Source organism: Seriola lalandi, unplaced genomic scaffold, assembly GCF_002814215.2.
Source record: "Seriola lalandi dorsalis isolate HSWRI2012SDOR001 ecotype SW California unplaced genomic scaffold, Sedor1 jcf7180002054048, whole genome shotgun sequence".
NCBI lineage: Eukaryota > Metazoa > Chordata > Actinopteri > Carangiformes > Carangidae > Seriola > Seriola lalandi.
This window is the reverse complement of record NW_019524601.1, coordinates 247426-263534: the sequence shown is the minus strand read 5'-3', so window position 1 is coordinate 263534 and position 16109 is coordinate 247426. Positions and strand designations below refer to the sequence as shown.

The 16109-nt window shown below is 39.7% G+C and overlaps 1 protein-coding gene across 3 annotated transcripts; it reads right to left on the bottom strand.

Moving 5' to 3' along the window:
• Positions 1–2255: 2255 nt before the first annotated feature.
• On the bottom strand, positions 2256–12446 carry LOC111652649 (acetylcholinesterase-like). Of its 3 annotated transcripts, XM_023402983.2 has the most exons (11): positions 12340–12446; positions 10730–11038; positions 8493–8727; positions 8045–8177; positions 7783–7934; positions 6972–7158; positions 6203–6513; positions 4125–4141; positions 3932–4001; positions 3679–3836; positions 2256–3129 (listed from the first exon to the last, which is right to left on the bottom strand). In XM_023402983.2, exons 2-11 carry the CDS (start codon positions 11028–11030, stop codon positions 3032–3034), a joined length of 1662 nt encoding a protein of 553 aa, XP_023258751.1. In that variant the 5' UTR covers positions 11031–11038; positions 12340–12446; the 3' UTR covers positions 2256–3031. The 3 variants fall into 3 exon arrangements, with proteins under 3 accessions (XP_023258751.1, XP_023258749.1, XP_023258750.1); XM_023402981.2 differs by having other exon boundaries at positions 3932–4141; XM_023402982.2 differs by having other exon boundaries at positions 3932–4141; positions 12345–12436.
• Positions 12447–16109: the final 3663 nt, after the last annotated feature.

Genomic DNA, 16109 nt, shown 5'->3' with positions numbered 1-16109 from the left:
TCGGTCGCTGCACCACTTCGGTCCACCCTGAAATATCTCAACAAAAGCAAATTGACCACAAAATTGTTATGCAACAACCAGCAACATCAAAATTTCACTTAGTCCAGTCCTATTTTCTTTTTGTTTTCTGACCAAATATAAGCAAAACTTCTTCAGCATCAGCTGTACGTTGTGTTTAGTACTAGTTGGAAAGTCTAAGCATGCCAAAAGCCAAACCTGTCCTTTGTGTTGTCATTTTCATGACCTTCACCAGCATTTGTTTTTAGTATATTTGCTCTGAGCCTACATTGCTGCGACTTAACTGGATCTAATTATGTCTCATAGCAACTGTAAAATGTAACAACACAGATATCGAAACCGTGCTGTTGGACTCATGATTCACATGTCAGTGAATCACCACTCAGGATGTGTTTATTGCACTAATGTAAATAAAGTGCATTTACAGCATGTAGTACTTTTTCTACCTGAGCAGGGTACACACATACAGTGATGGCGCAGGCTGACCTGTACTGTTCATTCATTTTTTGGGGTTTTGGAAAGGTCTCTTAAGACAAAAATTCTGCTGTGGCTTTAGTCTAGCTGGTGACACTCCCCCACTAAAATACAGAACAGATGCAATAACTCCTCTATCCAGCTGTATCATTGCCATTTAAGAAGAAAAATTGAGGAAATATTAAAGAGTTGTCTAGTTTTTTTTTTGTCATGATCTCACCTCTCTTGATCATGAAAAGAGAGGTGCATCTCCTAAACATAGAGAAGATGTTAAGCCAAGTCTGAAATAACTCCTGTGCCTCCAAAGACTTCCTTATGTTCATTTAAAGATTGCCCTTTGTCTTCTACTTTCTCTTTGTAGTTCTCTTTCTTATTGTCCCTTTCTCATCCTCTCTTTCTTAATCTCCCTCACCCTCCCTCTTGCGCCACCTCACTGTCTTTATCTATATCCATTATGTATGAGTCACATTGACGACTTTGTTTTTCTCCCTGGAAAATATCGAATGTTTTACAAAACAAGGGTGTGGTGATATCACTCTTAACGCTGTCAAGTCTCAACTGATGTTCTTTGCTAAACATGCTTCTTTGGCAACTTTCCTGCTCTCATTATCTTACTTTCCGTCTTTTCCTTTAACTGCATCAGACACAGGCACACACACACACACCCCATCCTTTAAGCAATGGTCAGGAGTCATCCTACAACAGTCACTTTAAAAGGTCACGAAGAGAACAGCATTCTCAACTTTAAGTTTGTATAGGAGAGTGTGTGTGTGTGTGTGTGTGTGTGTGTGTGTGTGTGTGTGTGTGTGTCCGTGGTGGTGGGGAAGGATAAAGATTCAAACAGATTATGACAAAAATAAATTGCTTGGCATTTAAGGAGTTCATCTTAGCAGGAAAAAAAAAAAACACATCAGTTGCTACAAACACCCGTAGATACAAATAACATGATGGAGTCATATCACAGTTGTTTCTAACTTCTTACAAATACTCAAAATACCCCCCACTTCCTAACACACACACACACACACACACTTTGTACCAGATCCTCAAACAATGTAATTACTTTCGCACCCAAGGATTTTAAATAGCATTCAAGGTCATTCAACCAAAGCAGTTCATTTCTCTCTAACATCTCATTAGCTTTTTGTATCAACAGTCTGACCTTTGCTTGGTGACACTGTTTATTATCACATTACTGTCTTCAATGACAGAGCGAGGAGCAATAACACAGTATACTAAACTGTGGAACACTTCTGATCACAAGAATAAATATCATTCAGCAATGGACAGCTACGAGATTGTTTGCCTTTGACACTATAAATAATTCGTGTTGATTGTGATGTGATGCGTTTTGGTGCTTCCTGTGTGTATGACAGGACTGACTAGTGCTAGTGCAGATTCTCGAACGTGACGTCTTTCTTACTGCATGAGCACCCTGACCGCTGCACAGCTCAGAAAATGTCTCTGTTAATAGAAAGTGAAATGATGAAGAAAATTCCCAATGAGCTGCTGATTATGCAACTTCAGTTAATGAACAATGTTTCTGCCAACACCTGATTTTCTCTTGGATTTGTCGGTTATTGATTATTTAAAGAAATCTGATTTAAAATTTAAATAAACATTGAAATAGCCTTTTTTTTAATCTTTTGTTCATACAAACTACACATAATGACTCACAATGACCCAATGTCCAACATAGAAGAGTAAAAAAATGTGTGAGTGTCTATCACAAACATTAAATCATTCATCATAATGGATAAAAATTTGATAGATTAAAAGAACTTTATTCATTTAAATAACACCACAGTGTTAATCAACCTTATATCCACATATTTAATGATCAATACAAAGCCTTTAATAATGACTGCAATAATCCCTGATTGTTTTTGTGATAGTATGATGTCGTCTACTAGACATGAAAAACTAAATTCTTCTAAAGTGGAGGGAAGTTCCAAAATTGGATTGTTTAAAAATATAAATTTACACCAATTATGTATATGCCCAGTTTGAACAGAGATAAACAAATGGGAAAAAATGGCACCTGTAGCTGGGTTAGCCACTATCTGGTTGTTGTGCATTGTGCAGTGCCAGTACCTGCCTTTGCCAGTGTTGTATTTGGTTGACTTTAAATTCTGTAAATACAAACTTTGAAAACATACTTTACACTCCACTACAAGGTAGAGAGTAAAGTAGTGTAGTGTTAGTTGCTTCTCAGACTAAGTTTTAACATGCAAAACATGTGATTAGTTTTTAAAATATGATGCATTGTTACAGATTAATTTACCCAACATTATTATAAAGCTGTTAGAATTATCTACCCAGACCAACTTCAACATTAAAGTACTGCTTACATGTTAGTAATAAAGGTTCAATAATATTAATAAACATATTCCGCCACTGAATTCAATACGGCAAAAATCAGTTCATTTGAAAAGAAATGCAGTTATCAGATATAAAGTTTACAATAGTAGTAGTTTTGTTAATTTTTTCTGCCCACTACATATTTATGTAAACTGTATGAACGATAGGTCTCTTCGCTCTAATAAAGCAGTAAACAGGTAACCAGTAAAACAAGGAGGAATTTGTAATTACAGTGGAGTATAATCCCACCTGATTTATTACAGGACTGTAGCTCATCTGTGGAGAGAGAGAGAGAGAGAGTGAGAGAGAGAGAGATTTTTATTTCATTACCTTGCATGACGATAGAAACAACTGTAGTGGACGTAAAGTTGCATGGTGTAATTTGGATAATAGAGCAGTAGACATTGCTTTGCATGTTTCAAAATCCTCTACATGTGCATGTGTGCAGATGTGTGGTGTGAGTGACTAATGAGCTCAGTAGAGAGGTGTATGAGTATTGTTCACCCTGTGTGTGATCAGTGTTCAGTGAAGTGATGACTGACCCTCCTCTCCTCCCACTCAGACCTCCAGCCCTGTGGTGAAGCGGAGGGGGAGCAAGCCTGGATACAAATCTCCTCCACAGGCTAAACAAGGCAAAACGCCTCCCTGGCAGAGCCTGACGCAATGCCTCCTACCACAGAAAACTATAGAGTGTGCGTGTTGACTTTTGTGTGTGTGTGTGTGTGTGTGTGTGTGTGTGTGTGTGTGTGTGTGTGTGTGTGTGTCTGAGAGAGAGAGCGACGGACATAGATAGAGAGGTGGAGAGATTGTTGGTGCGTGTCTAACCTGAGACTCTCTGTACATTTGGTAATAATTTGTTCCAGAGACGACACTCTTGAGCTTTCATCATCGTCTTGTGTTCCGGAGGGTTGTAGTTCAGAGTAACATAGTCCTGCTTCTCAGGGGTGAAAACGGGCCAGTTAGCTCCATCAATCCCTGGATTCCTGACAAAAACAAAAGCCAATCAAGACAATTCAGCCGTGTCATGAGAGGTCCTCAGACTGTTTGAGAGAGTGATTGACTGCGTGATTATGCGTACCCTGTTCGCGCAAAGTTGGCCAAGTGTTTCATGATCTTCTTAGTCATGTTCACTTCATTCTTTGTGTATCCTAGGAATGCATTCAGAGGCATCCCAAAGACAAATTCAATCTCATAGCCGTGCATAACACCCATCCATTCTGGCCATGGATTGACGGAGGACCTGTGGTCAAATAAATATAGGAATGTCTTACCCCCTCCTTGTGAGTATCTGGAAAAGAAATGGACAATATTGAGCTATTTTTGTACTTCTCTAGGTCAGGTGAATTAGAGAAAATAAAAGACAAACAAGCTGCATGTGCTGGAACAATCACAAGAAATGAGCAAATCACTGACTTTGTGCCAAGCAGCACAAGTTGAACCAAGAAAAGCAGCCTCAACTTGTGCTGCAGCACAGTATATTAACCAGCAAGGCACTGCATTGACCTGTCGAATAACTGCAAGTGCAATTTTCCATCACTGAGATTATTTTACTATTTAAGGTGAACATCTTATTTCTACTGTTTACATTGCGCTCCTTATGACAAGCTATAAAGACTGCCAGAGTGATAACTTTTCAGAGTTGTAACATTCTATTTCATAATAATATAAACCGCTGTGCAGTGTTGTTGGAAATTATGAATAAATGCAAAAAATGAACATGCACATATGTCCCAATGAGCATTAATATGCAATGAGCAGGTTGGTACCAACTCTTCAGAGAGGTCAGAGTTCACCATCCTGATGGCGCGAGAAAAGAAGCTTTTTCTTCTGTCTCTCTGTGTTGCACTTGCGGCAATAGAAGCATTTGATGGAATGCATAATTTGGATTACTTCAGCGCTGATTTTGTACATTCCTACGTCTTGTAGCAACAGGTGCTAAGAGGCGAGATCAAGATATAGTTGCTAATGATGTACAATGTACTCAACGGTGTAGGTGTGAAATAATCAGTAATGATCTCAGCGGCTATTCTCTTTCATGAGAAATGGCCTGTTCAAATGTGCGCAGTGAGATGGACATTCTTGGCTGGGACTAGATGAGACATGTGGATGAGGAAACGAGGCAAGAGCAGCAAGACGAAATGAAGTCGGCACTGCAGTCCCCAGACTTCATAAAGAAACTGTGACTCATTATTGCCCCTGCCCCGAGCACTGCACCAGAGTTATTATTCTATTGTATTTTTCATTAGTTTTTATTTCTATTTCTATTTCGTCTTTAATTTTTGTTTAGTTTCTGTTTGTTTCCAGAGCAGGTTTGTTCGTTTCAGTTTAGTCTTTATTTAGTTTTACTTGTTGAATGTAAATTGGTATGTGTAGTGTTTTCGTTTTTAATAGCACCAATGCTGCATCATGCTTGTTGTGTTGTTGTTCTTTATTAGTGCCTGCTTACTATGACAGCCTTAACTTTTAATACTGCCCGCCTTTAATATGAGGCTTCTTGTTACTGGTGTGGAAACATGCATACCAGTCTGTCCTAATTTGTGCTGATGAACATAGGTGTTTACGTTTAAAAAATGTGTTCATGACAGCGTTATATTTATGTAGTATTATTGGTGCAAATTTGCAATATTGGTCTTTCTTCGTGTCGGTTGTATATTTGAATTGCCTCCTGGATCATTTGTGACTTTTAGTTTGTGGAAACAAGAAGAAATTGAGCAACTGAGACTTTAATTTCAGTCTTTATGCTAATGCTATAACTCCTCCTCGGAACAATTATCATTGTCTGTGATTAATGAAGCAAAATACTTGATATTCGTCATGATTCACATATTCACATAATAAGATCCATCCATCCATTTTCTAGCTGCTTATCCAGATTAGATTCATGATGGGGAAAAAGGGAAAGCAGAGCAGCCTAGATAACTTTTCCTGCTAGAATCCCCAGGTGCTCACAGATCAGCTGGGAGAGTCACTCCAGCTTGTGTGTGTGTGTGTGTGTGTGTGTGTGTGTGTGTGTGTGTGTGTGTGTGTGTGTGTATACGTGTGTATGTGTATATGTTGTATGCATGTTCCCCACCAATCAAGTTTTCTAATTAAACTGAAAATTCTGTCTCCTGTATACAAGCCAGAAACCCTCTGATGCAGCCCTTCGCATTTCCTCTTTAACACAGGGATGTTTTCAGTCTGAATGCCACGTAACAACCAGATAAGAAACAAAATAAATCTTTTCCCTGAATATTTGCTGCTAGAGCACAAAACCTTCCTTCTCAATCCACTTCTGGAATTTTCTTTGGGGTCATTCCTTATAGCTACAAATCGGACCACATCATTAATATGCAGAATTTTCCTTTACCTTTGAGCGAACTCTATCACAGGACAAACGAAATGCTGGTCTCCAACCACACTACCCAGAAAATCGCGGTTTTTCATTTTGTTTTCCTCATCTGTCCAATCAGTGTACTGGAAAATGGCCGCCTCCCTTGTGATGTTACTTTTTTCTTCCATTATAAGGTCCACTCCTTTAAGGAACTGCTCTCTGGTAATGAGACTCTGACCAGTGAGGCTATATCCAGGCACTCCATAAATTAGGAAGTAGGTCCCTTCGTCCTTGTTTAAGCCAAGCAGCACCTCTTTCTTTGGGAGCTTACCGCTACTCAGCAACACCTGGAGGGAAAAAAAAAAGATAATTTGGTGTTTATGATACAAGATGTTGTACAAGATTTAAATAAAGCTGATCCTCCAATGTTAACATGGGCCTGCAACATTTTTGTTTTGGGCTGCTGTAACTACCCAGTGAGCAACTAGGCTACAGTTGGTTGAAGTTTAAGTTTGTTTGACTTCCTCTATTCAGGTTACAAATATTATGTCATCTGAAATTCAGTGTATTTTTCCATGTGTGGCAGCTGGAAATATAGGGATTAAAATGCTGTTGTAACAGCGGGTGACCAAACTACATATAGACAGTTAAGAATTTATCTTTTGGACAACGTTAGTTTTATCTTTGATGCCTTCATGTTGTTTTGCCTTCACACCACTAAAACTGCACATCCCTCTAAACTGAGAGACTGGGTTTTGCTTCCTCAGAGATAAGAGAGTGAGAATGTACAAACACATACACCTACTTCAGGTTTATCTGGTAGGAAGTCCCCATCAACAACAGGGACAAAGAGTGCGCCTAAGATTGAAGGCTGTGCGGGAGCATTATATTGCTTTTCTGCGATTTCGTAAGGATCAGCCTTCTGCAGACAAGCTTCCAGTTGACCTGGAGGAGACGTGGGACACTTCAGTGATGATGCCAGCCTCAGGGCCCTGGATATTGACAAAGAAAGGGAGCAAGCCAATCAGTAAAAGAAGGGATAAAGAGGAATGTGAGAAAGAAGAAGAGGATAGGACAAGAGGGTACGAAAGAGAGGTGATTGTAGATGATATACTAAATTTCATGGCGATACATCCATTAGTTGGGAAGACATTTCACTTCAAATAAAACAAATGTCAGCCTCATAGTGGCTCTAGAGCAAACATTTCAGGGGATTTACCAAGATCATAAGGATACATTATTTGGGAATCATGATGTCTGCACAAAAAATATGTGCCAATCCACATAGTAGACGGAGAGATGCGTATATCTCAGGATAAGTGGAAACTTTGGCCTGCTGGTGGCAGTGAAGCAGAACTCTTCAGGAGTCACAAGTCAGGGCACCTCAAATGTCTGTACATAATTTCATCGCAATCCATCTAACAGTAATTAAGAAATTTCACTGAACTGAACTGGTGGTGCTACACACAAAGTCAAGGCATCATCAAAGTCGATCGGATTCACCCCTAGGGGCAGTGAATGTTTCATGGCAAAATTTCATGGCGGTGAAGCGCCAGACTAACGTATATTATAAGTGAAGACTCACAATGAAACATACATGTGTATATACACAGTACCTGTCCCAGGACTCAGTTAGGCTGACTGTGCCCCAGGGTGCATTAGGAGAGCCACTCTCCATCACAGCCCTGTGAAAAAGACCATGGCTCCCTGGAGACAGCAGGTGGAAGCCCACAGATCCTGAGCCAGCACTCTCCCCAAACAGAGTCACCTGGACACAACAGCAAATCAAAACCCCACAGCTTGTTTTATTCTTTGTTTAAACAATAAAAAAAATAAAATAAAATTTCCTGATTTTAGATAGGAAAAAAAAAAAGTTACCTTGGAAGGATCACCTCCGAAAGCAGCAATATTATTGGCCACCCACTGGAGGGCTAAGCGCTGGTCCAGCAGACCCGCATTGCCTCGGATGTCCTTGTTGTCAGGAAGAGACAGGAAACCAAAAGCTCCAACTCTGTCATTGACAATCAGAAGAATGAGGAAACATGTTCAAAACATTTAACTGAGGATAAATGACACATTCTCTTACAATCATAGATTCAATGGTAATCTAAATAAGTACAAAGAAGTTTATTGAATACAGTATAGTTGTATAGGACTTTACTATTTACAAATGTCTTAGCAAAGCTTTCAAACCAACTGGCATTTTTTGTCGAGCAGGCGAGAATCCAGTGTCACACTTCCGGCTAGGCTGCGTTTCCATTTACCTACAGTAACTATAACGACTCATTGACAGTATTTCACATTTTCAGCTTACATCAGATCTTACCTGTAATTCATTGACACTACAACAACACCCTCAGATTTACTCAGGAAGCGGCCGTCATAAATGTCCAAAGTGGACGTTCCTGCAGAGAACGCGCCTCCGTAGATCCAGACGAGGACAGGAGCCAGTGGTGCGGGCTGAGGCTGGGTTTTATTGAAATGTGGGGACCAGACGTTCAGGTAGAGACAGTCCTCACTCATAAGAGTGTTTGGGTTCCACATCTCTGCACCTTTGAACCCTGGCAAGAATAATCATATTAATCACCGTCAAGAGAGATTGATAGACTGTATTCCCACAACAGATAAATACTCTTATCTATGTTCCTCTATATCTTTTATTACACACAATATTTTGAGATTAGATATTAGCTAAACTAACAGTATGTAGCCACAGCTCTCAAACAGTTACAGAAACAGTAAATAGATCTACTAATTCCTGTTTTTTTTTTCTTTCTTTCTTTTTGATGTGTGCTGCTTTATCCCAAGCAGAAACAGACATCATTGCCTACTTTCCATATCTATTTGTTTTGTCATATCTATTTTTAGAGTATGTTTTGGGCGTTTTTCTCTGTACACATGCCTGTCACTGGTCGTAGCTGGCCTTCCAGCTACCACTGACAGGTGGCTGTGTCTGTAAATAGCTATGTATCCATGACCCAGCTCCAATTCAGTCTGTGCATGTCTGCTTATGAATGTGTTCAAGAAAGCACGTCTTTGTTTGCTTAACTGATAGCTGATAAAATGGCCCCAAACACTTGGATTGTTTCCCAAGATTTATTACCATCTCAAATACAGTAATAAACCATTCACTCACACATCAGGTTTAGGTGTGGCTGTGAGTATATGTGTGATATGGTCTCATATAACTGCAAGTCCCTACAGAAATGCCTACCATGCCATACCACAGTGGCCATTTAAAGTCATCTTTCATTCAAGCATGTACTTGTACACTTTTTACGCCAAAAATAGCCGGTATAAGCAGGTTTTTTGAACGTGGGTCAACCCGCAAATAAAGACGATTGACTCCTTTTACACTGAGTTTGCCTGAGAGGACACACACAAGTGCAGGGACCAGTGTCATCACATGCAATTACAGAGCACGCACACACACACACACACACACACACACACAGACGTATGGGGAGAAAGAGTGAGCTGCTAGCTGCAGTGCAGACTGGTAAAACAGATCTGTAGCATCTCCCCAGGGTTGGTGCTCCTGTACGTGTCAGAGCCACCGTGTGACAAGCTTTGAACAGTGATTTTATGTTTTTGAAACATTTTTTGGGGCTCCAGCTCACTCTTTCATCCCTGTACCATGTAGCAGCGGTGTTTCTGGCGTAACAGCACCGTGCTGGGCAGGTGTCAGGTCTGTTTGCGGTGTTTGTGCTCTGAAAGACGTAACAGCTCGGAAAAAGGGCGAAAAATTAGCATGTTCACTCAGGTGTTGTGTTTGCATCAATTACGATCAGAGCCGGAGCCGATAAATACCCTTGTCTACTGCAGAGTCATTTGACCCGGGAGTGAATGCTGACTGTACCCTTTTCCATTGCAGACAAAAGCCTGATGTTAGCAAGTCTTAGCAGGTTTTTTTGGAAAAGTGGTGTCTGGTGTCTTCTCAGACTTTGGTTATTCAAGCAGACACACTACTAAACCAGATTCAACTACGTCTCATTTAGCAAAGTTACAACTTAAATGATCCGTCCATTAAATCTGCACCTGAAGTTCAATTTACTATTCATGTTTAGTAACGCTCAGCAAAATGGTTTTTTTGCATTATGGGAAGTGTAAGATTTGGGAAATATAAGGTTTCAGAACTAGAAATATTCTAAAAGTTCAAGACTAAATCTTGACATTTGTTGCATCGACTCTGATAATTAATTATTGTCTATTGTGAACACCCCAATTTTAAGGCATTTCAAATTCTAGAGGGGAAAGTGACTGGAATGATTATCTTATCACATTGTGTTAGCTCATTCTGAGAGTTCAACACATGTCCAATAAAATTCTGATGGCCTTCTGAATAGTTCAGTGTTCAAGCTGTCCTTTGGGTCTTGGGGCGTCCGTATAACCTTGGGCATTGTCAAGTACTGGATTTTTCAAATATTGAGCCACCTTTTGGCACAAGACCCACTTGAATAATTGACAGTACACAGTGTGCGTGGGAGTGCATCTGTATGCATGTACACAGTGGTAAACATTACACATATGCATTGTGTCCATCCATGTAAAAATGTATCCTACCTGGAAAGGCAACATCTGGCAACTGGAAGCACGAATTTGGGAATTCGGTGGCGTCTCTCACTCTGTCCCATCTCTCTGCTGGTTCTGCAGCTCTGAATCTCAGTTTTCCCAGAGGTGGTTTTGCATAAGGAACTCCGAGAAATGCTCTAACATTACCGTCCAGCACTGAAACCAACTTCCCTTGAACTTTACCATGCTTCGTAGTGATTACGAGGTCATCTTGAGTGGCAGGTGATGCACTCAGGACATGAAGCAACAGAAGGAGAATGGTGAAGTGTGTAGATGGAGAGACTGTCGCCATGGAAAATCCTGGGTGGAGAAAACATGCGCACACAAACACTTTATTATTATTATTATTATTATTATTATTATTATTATTTACGTGTTTAAATGAAGCTTATTAGATTGAAACATTTCATTAGATAATTACCAGTAATGTAACTGATTATCCAGCACAGCGCACATGGTCTTAACTCTACTTCATCACTCAGAAAGTCTACATTCATACGCTGGCTTTGTGTTTTCAAGCTTTTACAATACAGCACTGTGGATGCTGACACTTTCAATTTCCTTCAGTTACAAAGAACTTATTGGCTTATACTTTTACGTTCCTTTGTATTTCTATGCTGTACTTTCTATGTATGCCTTTTGGTGTATCTTTTATTTCAGTAAAGGATTTCATTGCTTTCATAACCACTAACATAACCCAGGTCAGTTTAGGGTGGTATCTAAAAAAAAAAAACAAAGTTTATGTTGTCTTCTTCTTCTGCCACCACTCTGTACACCATTTCCATCTAACTATAAGTAATACGCTTTATTGAAAATGTATCACCCCGAATACGGATTACATGAACATCACAGTTTCCTTCAACATTTACTACAAATATATGACAGTGGTCATGTCCTGTGTTTAGGCTTCATGGAACTGGGCTCAAGGATCAGGGACCAGGATTAAATGGTTGGATTAATTATGCCTTGTGCAGTAAAAATAACTTTTACTGTACAAGACATAATTAGACTCAGGAGCATTCAGGCATTCACTTGTGGAAAATACCAGCATGCTTTCGTTACTGTACTTTACTTGCTCGATGCAATGAATAATTTGGCAGGTTGATTTTTCTACATTCAACCCACACCTTTAGCAAAGCAAATTGTGTATCAAATTTACATACTACTACAGCAGAGTGGCACGTGTGTGTGCGTGTGTGCGTGTGTGCTTGTGTGTGTGTTTGTGTGTGTGTGTGTGTGTGTGTGTGCGTGTGTGTGTGAGAGAGAGAAAGAGTGAGGAGTGGGGCGTCATTCCCACGGCAAGTGTGTCGCGTTTTATTATAATCCTTAAATATTTGGAAACTTTAAGGCCGTTACCAGTTCGACGATGACTCATGAAGCCGGGATACTTTCAGAAAGCCACAGACTAAACAAACAGCAAAGCTTCCAGAGTAAAAGCCGCGCACAGATGGATCTTAAGGAGACGCACGCACCTACAGATTCATACAAGCGACTTAAAAAAAAACAAAAAAAAACCAACAAAAAAAACAGTTATTGATGGTGAAATTTCCAGGATAACTTTATAAAAAATAAAATAAAATAAAGGTTTATTGACGTCTTACCTTACCAGTTGTGCCGTTTGTGTCTGTCTGGGGTGAGCGCGGACGGAGCAGTGATTGGGTGAAGAAGGCGTGGACTCAGAATCCCTCTGTCCTGGGCTAGCCCTGTCCGCCACCCACAGTTTCTATTGCTACCACTCCAATATGATATCAGCACTGTATTTATAACATATAGGCTAATCAAGAGAAAACACTATAGACAGGTAATTTGACCGGCAATGTTTTTCTTTTAATAAAGAAGAGTACCAGTGCAGCAAAATGTAGTTAAAGTAAAAGTCCTGGGGAAAATACCCTTTGGACCTGTAATATTATTGTAGTTGCATTACTTTTTTAGATTATTAGTACAGATCAATTGCAACAGTATTGTACTGTAGCATAGGTTGAGGTTAAGTAGTTAAATCTAAAGGGTCATGATATGATTAATGGGGGAAGACACAAATTTGTGTTCATTTTTCAGACCTGTTTTTAGTCTTTGCTTCGTTTTTTTCCTTCGACTCTCTTCGGGCCCCAAACAGTTATTTAAATGTTACCACTGGAGCAGTTGTTATTGAGAGCTTTTTTAGTCTTTTTAACATAATTATGCACACACATTTACCAAGGGAAACAAAAAAGACAACACTTTATTACAAAACAAGAGCAACAGCCACAAAAAAGGATAAAGTACAAGTTTTTTTTTTTTTTTTCAGCATCTCCATGTATTCCTCGAGTCATGCATCCCTAGAAAAGTCAGGCCAGTATCCAGAGTCGGTCAACAGTTACTCCAACACAGTTGTTCTGTCCTTTCGTCCAGCAAGCATGATATGGGTCATACAGGAAATGTAACATAAAAAATTGAACTTGAACTTTGATTGCCACAATTGTTCCAGCATAAGTCTTAGAAAATTACAAAAGCCAATGAACAGAGTCAGAGAGGGACAGAATTCTTTCACCAAAGCGGGTTCAAGAAGTCTGACAATCCTCTGATGTTGAGCACAGCTTCTATACATCCGTTTCATATGGGCTGATGGTCGATAGTCACATAGGCATCAATCTATCGTTTGCAAAGAGCCGAACCTTGTCCTGTTCCTGGTTCCGAGGCCGTAGGGGTCCACGTTTGACTAGCCAGTTCGCTTAGGGACATCCGCTCATTCTAGACGAATAACATGTTTATAGAGCAAAGAACAGTGATGACACAGCGAAATGAGTAGTTCAGGTTATTAAGTTCAAATTCCTTTTACATTTTGGTGTGCAGGTGTAATATATGCTCTGCTTAGGATCTTGTATTACGTAATTTTCCCGAAACTCAAACATTTAGAAGAGCTCCAAGCCGACCTCCAGGTTGTGCTCCACTGAGAAGCAGACAAGGTCCCAAGCCAGCCAGACTAATAAGTATGTATTCTGTGGTCTCTCGTATCATAAGGATAATTTAAGCTTTGGAGCTCAATATTTCTCAACCAGGACCACCAGTATTTGGCTCAAGTAACTCTGAAAAATAAGATGCGGTATCCGGCTACAACATATATTACAATGTGTCAGATAAGTATTTAAACAATACTTGGTAAATACATTACTATGGGACCAGACTATCCCAGTTTTTAGGGTAGTCTGATCAGAATCAGGGCCAAACACCTGGATCGCGACTTCCCCACTTCGGACAGTAGCCGATGCCGCAGTCAGTACTGTCCACACGCAATATTTTATATTATAAACATACTTGGACTGAAAACAATGTGTGGAAATATTATGAGTGGGCTGACCCCGAGCAACCTTTACTGTCCGTCATATATTATTTCTTCGGTGACTTCTATGGAAGCAGAAGATGATTTGGCACGATAACACAGTCTAGTTTAGTCATTATACCGCTTCCTGTTTTTACTCCTCGCTTATTTCTTACACTACTGTGTGCTTATTCTATCTGTGGCTTTTTTTTTTCTTTCCCTTTCTTTACTTTTCCACTTATCCGGAGGCTAAAGCTTGAGAGAAAATTAAACTTTTCTTCTCTCTCTCTCTCTCTCTCTCTGTTTGGGGGTAAGTGACTATGTGTAGCTATGTGTGTTCGTTTACGTGTGTGAGAAATTTGCTGTTTGAGTCCATGTGCATGTATGTGTGTGTTTGTGTGCATGTATTCATGTTATTTATAGTATGGTAATGTGGAATTGGATTAACTATAAACAAAGTCTTCTTGGGACTCTGATGCGGTGCCTTGGCACAACACAGAGACTGAGGCACACAGGCTTAAGTCTGCCTGATTAATATTATGTTCTCTATCATGGGTGTATGCTGTACATAGGCATAGACCATAAATGATTGCCTATAGCATTGAGGTCCAGGAATTAGCTTTACCCATATTTCACATACAAATCTACATTTTAACAAGAAAAATAACTGCAGTAATGCAAGATTTTAGCATGTGTGTGCTTTGGTGTGTGTTTTTCACATGTTGGTATGTGTGCGTGCTGATGACAACTATATCTAATGAAACAAAGCCAGCCATAGCAATCTACTGAAGTGCAAACTTGGAATGCATTTGTTGTAGTAATAAAGCTGAACCAAATTTTCATACTGATGCTTCTCTATTTACTTTTCAGGCAACAGTGGTAGCTTACAGGTAAACTATGTTGTTGTATTAAATATTGCTAGAATACAGCAGAAATTCAACAGGTATGAAGATGGCACTGATATTACAGCAAAACATCATGGAACTATAGCTCTTGTATCTCAGACAAAACATGAAAAAACGGTGCTACTTAATGTCTTCATGTGATGGATTCTCCTTCCATGACTTACTTCAGTTCAGCCCTATAAATACATGTTGCTATAAAATGCTTATTAAAACTGTAGGAGGGCATGCTATATGTATGATATAGTTAAAATTGTGATATTGTAAAATTTATCCTGAAAAGTAATGTAGTTTCAAAAGGAATTTTTACTATTGTGATTCTTTTTTATTAATTATTGGTTCAGTTTTGCTCTAAAATCAAACTATACTTGGAATGAAATCTCCATTCCCAGGCAACAGTGACACAGAGTAACACATTTCCCTAAATGACTAACTTAAAAAGAACAGGAAAACATTCAACCCCATTCGCTATGCAAGGACCTGTTTTCCTTTGTTGTCTCACTTCCTGTCATTCTTCATCTTTCTTCTCCGTCCCTCCATCTTTCAACACGGCAGCCAGCTGTAACAGTGGCCATCAACCCAAGAGAGAGGAAGCCGTGGGTGGGCTGACTCTTTATAGACGTGTACAGCTCAGCAGGAGGGTTGGACAGATGCACAGACAGAGGTGGGAAGAGAGACTGAAAGAGAGAGAGCGAAAGAGAGAGAAGGGAAGCAAACAGTTTGTTTGAGGAGCGAGACAGCACAGTCTTTGCTGTAACCACACACCATCAGGGATTAGGCGGTTAAAGGGAGAAATGACAGGGATTTGATAGGAACCTTTGAGAGAATGTTTTCTCTCTCTCATTCCAAAATAGGCTTGGGACTGGAATGCAACCCCCCAAACACACAAACACAGACACTCAGACAAGTTAATTCCACCCATGCCCTTTTAATGTCAATCTGCTGTTATGAAGGCAGGGATAAGCAGTAAAAAAAAAGAAAAAAAAAAAACATTTAATTCATTTCTTGTGTGTAAGCTTGGAGCAATGAGATAGTAAATATCCAATCATGGTGTCACAGAGAAGGATATTGGTTTATGTCATGCTCTGTCTGTCTCTATTTTATTTGAACGTGCGTTTGTGTGTGGAGTGAGTATCCATATGTGTATGCAATTATTTGCAGTTAGAACTTTTAA